This window comes from Sinocyclocheilus anshuiensis, unplaced genomic scaffold, assembly GCF_001515605.1.
Source record: "Sinocyclocheilus anshuiensis isolate Anshui unplaced genomic scaffold, SAMN03320099.WGS_v1.1 scaffold1976, whole genome shotgun sequence".
NCBI lineage: Eukaryota > Metazoa > Chordata > Actinopteri > Cypriniformes > Cyprinidae > Sinocyclocheilus > Sinocyclocheilus anshuiensis.
The window spans coordinates 276439-288279 of record NW_015555870.1 but is presented as its reverse complement, the minus strand read 5'-3'; the positions used below and the strand labels follow the sequence as shown (position 1 = coordinate 288279).

At 39.0% G+C, this 11841-nt stretch overlaps 1 protein-coding gene across 3 annotated transcripts in view; it reads left to right on the top strand.

The window, feature by feature from the left end:
- Nucleotides 1–11841, top strand: part of LOC107675658 (low-density lipoprotein receptor class A domain-containing protein 4-like) — a 90406-nt gene that overhangs the window by 62991 nt on the left and 15574 nt on the right. For 2 of the 3 annotated variants that reach the window (XM_016470068.1, XM_016470069.1), the window contains 3 exons: nt 597–751; nt 1645–1698; nt 2411–6057. In XM_016470068.1, the coding sequence (XP_016325554.1) occupies nt 597–751; nt 1645–1698; nt 2411–2941 (740 nt within the window). In that variant the 3' untranslated portion in view covers nt 2942–6057. Of the gene's footprint in view, nt 1–596; nt 752–1644; nt 1699–2410; nt 6058–11841 lie in introns of those variants that run through there. The other variant, XR_001632619.1, reaches the window with a different exon arrangement.

The following is an 11841-nucleotide window of genomic DNA, read 5'->3' as shown; positions in this document are numbered from 1 at the left end:
TGAAACGGATGAGTTATAAAAAAATTCACCCCCCTCACAGTTGTCATGAAGGGCAAAATTAGCTATATAGACCAAAATAATTTTTTGAACCATGCTGTAAACATTTTTTTCTGCTGTAAAGTTGTGCATTTTAACATGTGGAGCAGGGGTGCGTTTAAGTCACTTCCGTGTTGGCTTCACGAGAGAGAGAGCGGGAGGTTGCCGCTTGGTCATTACTTGTATTCATAAGCAACTGTCTAGCTTTACACTGCCTCTCTGATGTTCCTGAAAGCTCATAAATCATTAACAGTAATCACTATTTTTAATGAAACATAACCCCTAAAAGTGAATGCTTGTCTTGTACTGTTTATGCTGCAAACATGAATGATATCTGGTCAAACTATGTGCATTTTTGAGGTTAGATGTGGTATTTATCTTTTTAAGCAATCAAGCTATGATTTTCAACTGGCGGATCATAAAACAAGCAATAAAAAAACCCTAGCAGTGAGTTTTGCACAGGGAAAATAGATTGAAAATATAAAAATGTTGTAACTTCTGCAGCTCTGTGCATGTGTGAAATATGCTAATGATTTTCTCTCTGTTTTCTTGTCTTGCAGCTGAACTGGAGTTTGTTCAGATAATAATCATAATTGTGGTGATGACTGTAATGGTAGTTGTAATCATCTGTTTGCTGAACCACTATCGGCTATCGGCCTGGGCCTTCCTCACACGCCACAGCCAGGCCCGTCAACGAGAGGAGGGCATGCAGCCGGTAAGCGTGTGTGTGTGTGTGTTTGATTCTCCAGTCACCATGTGTGTCCTGTCTGTGTGCACGCTGAGTGGGTGTAGAGTTCCTGTTCTTTTGTTTGATCACCATGTGTGTGACTTTGTGACCGTGTTCATATGGGACTCGGCGATGTGCGTGCCAGCTTCAGGGTCTTTGTGTCGGTACACCTGCACAAATGCATTATGTAGTTACTAGGGATGGGTCAGGATGGTCGACTGGCTCCATTAGTGAGGTTGACTTGTGCCTTTAATATTTTTTATAATGCATTATAATCCACAGGTCTCTGTTTTTTGTGTGGACTATGGTAATTTTGTGCTATAAAAGGTTAGAGTTATCCATATTTCATTAAGAAACATGTCTGATAGTGGGCTTGACGCTAAACCAACATAGTCATACAGAAGTCAAACTAGTCATTTGTAGGTAACCCACAGACTAGTTGATTTTGGAAATACGTAGTTCTGCACATCTCTGGTTCTTCTTTATGTTGATTTACGTCCTGTAGTTGAGAGCGAGACACGCTTGTCTAGACGCACCTCCCAGAACGAGAGAGAGAGAGTCATAAAAAGATATGAAGAAGGTGAAGATGTGATTTAGGAACAGATGCAGTGCATGAAAGGAACCAAGCTCTTAAATTCAGAAACAAGCTCATAAATTTAGAGAATAGCACAGTTTCTAAAGCTGCATGAAGACTAACCAGCGGTCTTGAATTAATAATGCATGATATTATTTACTGCAAGTGCATTTAGATAAACTTTTCTGATGCCTGGAGCGAATTTGAGTATTTCTACCCAAACTTAAAACTCTAATGCATGAGATGAAGTTGATTTGTCTTGTTCTTAATGCATGACTCACATCGGCCTTTCTTTTCTCTATCATAGGACGGCTGTGCATGGCCAACAGATAGTTTGGTGACGCAACAAGGAGCCACTGAGGTTAGTTAACTGACATGACCTATTATTCAACTTTTCTGCAAAATATTATTCCTTTCTCTTATGTTTTACTGTCGTGTCTATGGCTGGGCAACATAGCTACGAGCTAATAGCACGAAAATCATAATATTTCTTTCACCCTTTCATGGACAATCAATATATTTCAACATTAATGCTCTGAAATGACTCTATTTACACTAAATAAATACAAATATATCCTTTTTATTATATACAACAATATAACAGTGCAAAGTCATAAAGAGCCATATTTACTTATATGTAATGTTTACTAAATATACACTACTGTTCAAAGGTTTGGGTTCAGAAGTTAATACTTTTATTCAGCAAGGATGCATAAACTTTCTATTGATCAAAGAATTCAGAATAAAAAAAAAGTATTATGGTTTCCACAAAAATATGAAGCAGCACAGCTGTTTTCGACATTTATAATAATAATCAAGTTTCTAAAGTTAATTTCTAAAGGTATAATGCAGGGTTCCTCACATCTTGCGCTGGAGGGCCAATGCGCTGCAGAGTTTAGCTCCAACCCTGATCAAACTCATCTACCTGTGATTTTCTAATGACCCTGAAGACATTGAATAGCATGCTCAGTTGTGTTTGATTAGGGTTTGAGCTAAACTCTGCAGGAAAGTGGATCTTGCGGGCCAGATTTGAGGATCCCTGGTATAATGAATGTTTTCTTCTCTGTGTTCAGGTGATGTATGGGCCACGGAGCGGAGAGCGCTTCAACCCACCTTCATTTATGCAAAGGGACCGATTCAGCCGCTTCCAGCCCACCTACCCATACCTGCAGCAGGACATCCACTTGCCGCCCACTATCTGCCTGTCAGACGGCGAGGAGCTGCCGCCCTACAAAGGCCCCTGTACTCTGCAGCTCAGAGACCCCGAGCAGCAGCTCGAGCTGAGCCGTGCGTCCGTGCGCGCACCCCCCAACCGGACCATTTTCGACAGCGACCTGATAGACGTTTACGTGCACGGAGGTGGCCCGCGGCCCCCGAGCAGCAACTCTGGCAAGAGTGCCTCGAACTCACAGGTGGAGGGGCCGCCACCCACCTATAGCGAGGTGATGGGTCAGACGTACCCAGGCTCCGCCTCCTTCCTGCACCAGCACAGCAATAACACACCACCCTCCAACCAGAGGACAGCCAGCCGCCCCACCCAGCCTGGCGCAAGCACAACCCTGTTCGTCAAGGTCAAGGATAGCCGGCGCGACAAACCCGTGTGACTAGGACACACCTGCAGAGGGCAGTAGAGAGCGTGTGCCGTCACCTGTGCTCTCTAGTACTTCCTCCTGGATCTAAAGGGGAGTGGCTTCACTGTTAGTACACTCCCCTTGCACAATTTGAATCGAAAATTGAGGAACCAAGTATACAAAGTTTATTTTTTGTATTTTTATTTTTTTTTTGCTAGAACTTCGGGGCCTTGTATGGATGTTTGGGCTCCTCGGCTAAATCTCTGTTTGTTTGGTTTTGTATGCTTTCCTGTATTTAAAGAACACGTGTGTTGGCACAGATTGTTTGCGTGAGAGACCACATAGGTCATAGGATTGAGACATTTTCTATTTGTTTGTGCATTTCCAGGACTCGTGCACAAAAACTGTTCACAACTAATCCAAATTGAGTGCCATGAAAAAATCTTAAATCTTGGGGATGTGACTCACAACAACAACAACAAAGCTTTTATGTTGCACTTATTCTTTAAAGAGTAGAAACGCCTACCCTTAGTTACTTTTCATATGTCAATCCACATGGTTCCTGGTATTTTTTCCTTCCTTTTCACGTTTCGCGTTTTCCTGAAATGGAGATGTAGAACTCTGATCCAGCCTACCTGAACTGCATCATGGCACTTATTTAAAAAAAAGAGGGGGTTTAACAAGCCGTTCAGATTCCAGATCACTTTTTTCCACCGACCAAGTGAGAGATACTGGCATGGATATCTGCGGATGGAAGTCACGACACACGCGCCACTTTCATCCTGTCGAGTAGCACTTTAAACTTACGTCACTTCAGCATTGTCATGGGGTCCAAGTGCAAGGGAATCATGGGAACTGTAGTCTTATGCACATCCTGTCCCCTTCTGAACGAGTGTGTTTGTTTTCCACTAAAAAAAGCATGCGTATTGTTTTTTCCAGTTATCCATACTATACTTAAGTTCACGATCGTATATGGATCTCATATTTTATCTTTTATTCTCCTCTCCTGGAATGCCGTTTTATTCCGAGGCAGCACAGGAACACACTTGTACCTGTTATTTGTCATCAGTATTTGTTCTTTTATCAGTTCAAACAAAACGTGTACCAATCATAACGAGGTACATCCCGCTTTTTTTCTTTCTTAATTTGAAGTCCGTATTCAATCACATGGCACACGTTTGGACTGCTTTCAGACATGCAGATTGTGTTTTTCATCACCCCTGAGCTTTGTAAACCATCAGTCTTTGGCCTTCCCTAGAAAGTCCCATAGAAAACCTATTTATTAAAGTGACCAGTTTGAGAGGATATTTAGTCGAAGTGGGAGGCTTTTATATGATCTTTTTTCCACTTAAATAGCAGGACTCTCCTATGGCCCATCCGCTTCGGCTCTGAAACCTTGGCTTCCCGTCATTGGCTCTGCTTCCCGTCACTCATTCTGACCGCGCAGTTTGAGTTCGTACTGTATTGCTGCTGCCGCTGCTGCTGCTGCTACCGCTACCGCTGCTGCTGTTGTCCGTTCGGCTTGTAGGCCTATGTCCGCTTCCCCATTACTTTATATTCACGTACCAACCGAGACATAGATGTTCGTGCTCTGTTTTGGTTTTCTTTGTTAACATTAGCGCGTTTCCGCTGTCATAGTCGTGCTAGGAAAACGAACCCAAATGTATTTTTTACGTTTTCAGCCGAGAGGTTTGCATGTTACTATTTACACGAGCAAATTCGGTGCCTAACAGTCATGTTTAAGCAGACATAGAAACCCACTTGCACTCAAACGTCCCCACCTTTGTTGTGCCTCACTTCCTATGGTGCTTCTTTCAGTAGTCGGACTCTGTTTATTTGTACGGTGCTGTATATAACTTGAATATATTATGCACATATCCTACCCAATGGGTAGAAAACCACAAGAACGCATTGTTAATACTGTAATATAATGTATAGATAATATTAAAAAGAAAACTTTAACATGGTGGCATCGAGTTTTGTGAATGCCTTCAATTGTGCTTTGTCTTTTTTGTAAAACAGAGTAAAGAGAAATGCTACAGTATGGTCACAGAAATACAAAAAGACTAATTATATTTTTGTTCCTATACAGTAAATGCAAATCTGTTATGTGATGAAACAAATATTCTGATTATAAGGCAGTTATATAAAGGATAACTAGAGCTCTGCTGCTTTTGTAACTTCCAGAGAAAGACTTATAATTGCCAGCGCTTGTCATTTTATTTATTGAAGTTTATTTTGTGACTGCTAGCTGTTGTGTAATAATAACCACGCAGAATAATAACTCATTGCAACGAACGGAACGGATTGTCGAATTTGGGCTCTGACACTACACCGGGAAGAAGGTTTAGTGGTTCATATCAAATAGCAGCTCAGGGTGAGACACACAGGAGACACATCGGATGGAAACGGTTAACATTCTGTTGTTTTTATGCACATAATCGAGTTGTGTGGTATATAAAAGAGCATCAAATGAGGAAAATGCAGCCCATAGCTGATCGTTACTGCATGTTCACGTTGTCATTATTTCCTCGGCATAGCAGTCTGGTTCCGAGCTCTCCGCGCCGACAGGCTCCTTTCCAGAAACACGCGCTTGAATGAACGAATCCACGAGCGAGTGAATGACTGCCTGAAGACTTCTGTGGGTGAGTTCAGCATCTCGTTCCATGGATCTGGAATTTCCCGCCAATCCACAGCAACGTTCTCCATCGGCCTCGAGCGAGATCACATCACGGGACTGTATGACCTATTGTGGACTACAAACTTTTTTTGTTGTTGTTTTTTACAAGGAGAAACAGTTCAGTGAAAGCGAGGAACGCTGCTATTTAATTGTGATGTCAGCGGTTTTCAGTTTGAGGTCTGTTAATTGCAATACTTTTACAGGAAAAAGGTGACTTAAAAACCAACTGAAAAAAAAAATCATAAAAAAATAAATACAAGAAGAAAAAAAAAACTTGCTCAAAGATACTGTTGTAGTCCCTCATGAAACAATTCCACGCTTGTTCTTTCGCTGTCATCAAATGGCTAGAGAGAGAGCAATTAAAGTTGAGGAAAAGAACCAGAGAATGAGTCTCTTTTGTGCTTTGTGTTTGTCATTATGTTGTGCTCCTCAACAGTGTTGCCAACTAATTTTCAGGGGAAGTTGCTAAAGGAAGACAGGGCTCTCAGAACAGCCTGATTTGAGAAAGGGGATTTTAAATAGGGATTTAAAAAAAAAACACTGGGTGGATTTTTATAATTATAGGATGGATGTGTACACACACTGCCAACACACATTTATGTTCAAACAACTTGAAAAGTGAATTTTGCATCCGATGACCCCTTTAAAGTCGAGTTAAAAGAGTCACGCTACATTTAAAAAGTATTTTGCTTATTTTTTTCTACTTCTAATATTTTTTAAATATACATGTATAATGTCAGATTTCACAGCTGCTTCATTTACATTTTGAATGAACCCATTTAGCTACTACAATCAGAGTAACTTTTATAGGAGAGCATGAGATTCACTTGAAGGTAACGGTTTGGTTGAACACCACAAATGTGTGTGTACTGCTAGGCATCTTTGGTTTCCTCTTTTTGTGAAATTTAGATGGAAAATGTGTGCCTTTTATTGTTCGAGTCACTTATCAAAAGTTGCTAAAAGTAGCCAAATAAAATGTAAAAATAGCTCAATTTGTTGCTAGGTGCTTTTGGAAGAAAAAGTTGTTAGGGTAGTCTGAAAAGTTGCTAAATTTAGCAACAAAATTGCTAAGTTGGCAACACTGCTCCTCAAGGTGAAGGGAACTACAACTGCCTTTTCGGGTGACCATACATCCTCTTATTTCCCTATTTAAATACAAAAATAATACATATAAAATAAAGATAAAACTGTAGTTTCACAAGCTGCAAACTAGCTACTCGTGATTTTAAAGGGGTCATCGGATGCTCATTTTGCACAAGTTGATATGATTCTTTAGGGTCTTCATTAAAAGTCTATAACATACTTTGGTTAAAATTTCTCAATGGTAGTGTAAAACGATACCCTTTTTACCTTGTCAAAAACAGCTCTGTTCACAGTGCCCCATTTTGGTTCATGTCCCTTTAAATGCTAATGAGCAACTGCTGACCCCGCCCCTCTCTTCCATTCTTGCGTTACATGTGTAAATGACTTATTAGTCATTAACAATCACTTTTATAAACCCTCTACAAAGACAACCGTGATGTAGTGAAGTGGACGCGACAAATCGACCGTTGCAAATCATTTGAACTTTGTGTCAGTACGTCATAAATAGAAGTAAGGCAGCAGTTTACTGTCGGGAATTTGTCGTGTCGCGCTACATCCAGTGTAGACAGCATCACTGATTATAATGAGTTCTACTGTATTGTTGCGCCGCTTGTGTCAAGTCACGGTGTGAGACTGTTCACTTTAGCCACATAAAGTCATGGAACTTGCTAACTAGCTCTTTAATAGGAAAGGCGATTTGCAAATATTGATAAAAAAACTTACACTCACTTCTTCTGACCGATCCATCCTTCAGGAACAACTTTTTAGCAAAACCTGCTTTGTACTGACCCTCGTTTACAAAGCAGTCTGGTGAAATGAATCATGTAAACGCATTTATGTAGATCGGGGGGTGCATTCCCTTCAAAAACAAAAGTAATCCACTGCGTCTTCAGCGGCTCAGATGTCAGGAGTAAATAATGACTGCTGTGCTCATTATTACATCCAACAACAAAACACCTCAATCGCTTAGGAGACATTCTTGTCTACACCAACTCTGGCGTCGGAACAATGGCGGACTGTTTACAGCTCACTCAGGGCGCCAGTGTCAGTCAACGCCAGTGTCAGTCAATAATCGTGGGAGGGGCCTTGGCCTGTGTAATGTCACTCTGCCAAGAATCTGAGAATGGCTTGATCTGAGACACTGCTTATGATTTATTGGGATTTAAAAAAACAATTAGGGATGCACTGGGATGCCCGATACTGCGCTCCTGTACTCGTACTCGTTAAAATGCCCCGATACCAAACGCCGATACCACACAGCATGTGATAAGTGCTGTATTCAGACAAAGAAACACCAACAACAGAACAACAGACAGCAGACAGCAGAATGGAGTTATTCGAGATTAAGGATGTCTACGAAGTATATGTATGCAATTAATATAATATTAAACATTCAGTATTAACGCCTGTATAGCTGATGTGCACTAGCTGATAAGCAAAGCACGCTGAGTGGATTAAGCGTGCGGCAGCACAGATGCGCAAGCTTGTCGAGCAAACAGCCCTTTCTCACAGACATCCCTGTTTGTAGTTTGGTCGGATATGTCAAAAACAAGTGAGTAAACCAATGCACAAGTTACTTAACGGTAAGGAGAGAGAGAGAGAGAGAGAGAGAGCACTTCTGTTGCGTGATCTTTATTGATGTTTGCTCACTTAGTGCACACATCATTTGGATTAAAACTAAATCGTAAATATAAAACAAAATTTATAGGGGCATTCACTATAAACAACATTTATTTTCAACCTTAAGCATACACGACTTCATGGTGAAGGTGAAACTAGCAGCCTGTGTGAAATGCGCTAGGCTGTACTGTACTTGTCCCTCTCATTCTGCACCAATACAAATACGTGCGCGCCTTGCGCATGTTTTGCTTGCTTCATGAGTGTTTCTGCATCAAGCCTGTGTTTAGTCACTTTGGAATATAAATCACAGCACGTTTCAGATGAAAAAAAAACGACTTATATTTCTGAAAATATGTTCATCACAGTTAGGAGATTTATAACGAGTGGTTCCCTGCATTATTAGGATACAGCAAAACGCGTGATTACACTGAGCCGCTGCAATGGAGCAGCTCTAATGCTATTAAATAAAAGATAATGTACCATAGAGCAAAATAATGAACCGTGAAAGTAACAAAAAAAAAACTTGTAAAATACATTTTAATGGGCATAATTAGGCCTAAGTGTAAAAATAACTGAAGGATATATCTATTTGACAAATGAAGTAGGCATAAGCCAACTAACATTATACAAATTTTTTGGTTTCTGTACCCAATATTTAAAAAAATTACAAATGCAATGAAAATACTGGTATCGGTACTCGGTATCAGCAATTACCAAAAAATAAAAGTATCGGTATCGGGCGAGTACTGGAAAAAGTGGTATCAGTGCATCCCTAAAAACAATGGGTGGATTTTTATCATTGTAGGGTGGTTGTGTACACACACTGCCAAGACACATTTCAATTCAAACAACATGTAAAAGTGAATGTTGCATCTGATGACCCTTTTAACAGTATTCAGAAAAGAACAAGAATGAAAAATATATAAGCTATATAAACGGCAAGCCAAAACTAATTAATTTAGGCTAAAGCGAAACTGACACCGACGTTGGATCTCTCATCAGACACAAATCCAAATGTTTCCGTATTCGTGATGTATTTGAATGCCAGAATATTATTTATTATGTAAACCTGGTTTTCACTTCACTCACGTTCCAATATCCACGTAAAACAAATTGTGTTTGGCATACATCATGGTGGTACAGTGACAACCCTTAACGGCACAGATTATTTAAACTGAGCAGTGTTTTTTCCATATGTTTGGCTGACTGTATTTTATTATGGTAATGAGCGGGCTGCATTGTCAAGTTAGCAATGCTTAACTGTGTGCGCGCGTGCGGCACTGGCGCAATCACTTGATTTTTTTCCTTCTAACAGTGGAAACAACTACTCCTTTTAGTTATACAGATAATAGAAATTGTAAAAGGTTTGCTTTTATTTGTGTACATTCACAATAAAAACAAATCTTAAAAAAAAAAGGATGCCACTTTCTGCCGTCTTGGTTTCTTTTTTTCTATTTATTCATTATATATATATATATATATATAGCCTAGCTTTATGATGTTTTTCTCTGCGCTGCATGTGTGTGATGTGATGTGACCATGTGAACCCTCATGTTCTGTTGTTTGCTGCTTTTTGCGCTCAGTGGTGGACAGTAACGAAGTATTTTATCTTTTATTTTGAGTAACTTTTACTTTTACTTCACTACATTCCAAAGCATAAGACCGTACTTTTTACTCCACTACATTTCATAAAACATATTGTTACTTCTTATTTTTAAATGAAGAAATCATCACACGCTCTGAGACGCAAAAGCGGTTTCCTATTTATGAATGAACTGATTCTTTTCAATGAACCCATTCATTCGTGAATTGGACTAATCCAGTTTCTTGAGTGAACAACTCACTGATTCAAAAGATCCATTCAGAGCAAGTCTCCAGGGAACTGTATTTACAAGTCTGACAAGAATCCCCTGAGTGCACGCGTGACTAATGCCGCGAAAAGTAAGTTACTATTATGTCGAATTTTAGAATTAATTATTGTAACTAAAAATCATATTTAGGTCACAACTGTCAGTTGTAAAGTGTGATCTGTTTAAACCCACTGAAATGCTTGAATGCGGACTCGTCCATATCAGTGTATGTGTAGGTTTTAGGTCAAAAAACAAAACCAAATATTAAAATAACACAAATTTAAATAACGCATGCACGTTCATCTTCCCTGCTGCCGTGGCAGTTTTATTAAAATGTTATTCATTTAGCCCTATGTGACGTCTGTTTTTTATATTTTTTGTCAACACACATTACATATTATGTATCTGGATCCACTAATCTTCCTTACTGACTAGCTGGCTACGGGACAATTCATAATAATTCATGCGTAGAGTTGGGGAAAACACCACCCTTAAGGACTGTGAAACTTTTTTTCACAGTCCAAATATATTTATTCAACCACCTAGATAGATTACATTTGATGGAAAAACAAAGGATGTAGTGTTCAGAACATAGTAACTACAGTAATTATCACAGTGGGAAGTGAAGCCCTCTGGGGGCATTTTACACCAAGTGTCTGGGGGTGTTTTATCCCACAGACTTTTGAAAAAAAAAAAAAGATTATTATGAAAATATAATTAGGTAGCACTTTATAATAACTTTCATTAATAAATAATTAACAAACATTAAATAATGCATAATGGATCATTAGTTAAAGGGGTCATATGACGTTGCTAAAAAGAACATTATTTTGTGTATTTGGTGTAATGCAATGTGTTTATGCGGTTTAAGGTTCAAAAAACACATTATTTTCCACATAATGTACATTATTGTTGCTCCTCTATGCCCCGCCTTTCTGAAACGCGTCGATTTTTACAAAGCTCATCGTTCTGAAAAGCGAGGTGTGCTCTGATTGGCCAGCTATCCAGTGCGTTGTGATTGGCCGAATTCCTCAAGCGTGTGACGGAAATGTTATGCCACTTAACATACTGTGATGCAGAGTTCCAGCGTGACTAGGGATGTAACGGTATGAAAATTTCTTATCACGATTATAGTGACCAAAATTATCACTGTTATCAGTATTATCACGGTATTGTTAAAATGTGCTGGAAATGTTCAAAAAGTACTGACACACAAATCATTTCACCAAGTTTTACATTTAAAATCAACAAACAACAAATAAAATGAGTTTTTGTTTGCATAACTAAAACAATAACATTGCCAATGATGTCCGGATTTTAAATGACAACATGACTGACAACAGTTTATCTAATAGCATGTTCAAATATCTCATGTAAATGTTCAAATAAAGCTTTGAAAAAGTTTCATAAATGGTAAACCTCACATTTCAGCTTTTAAATAAAGAAAAGGGTCAAGTCAAAATGATAATTGATTAATAAATTATTATATGTATTTACCTGCTCCATAAATAATACTAAATACCTTATTGTTTAAATGTGTAGAATCCACATAAGCTTGTTTTTCATCCACCGGTCAAAATTTACAGCAGGGCATGCAAATTAGGTCCGTTTTTTGATCTACACACCTTTCACTTTTTAAGACTAAAACAAAAAATGGATTCATTGTTATTCTTAATTAAAAAGCATAACAACAATAAAAC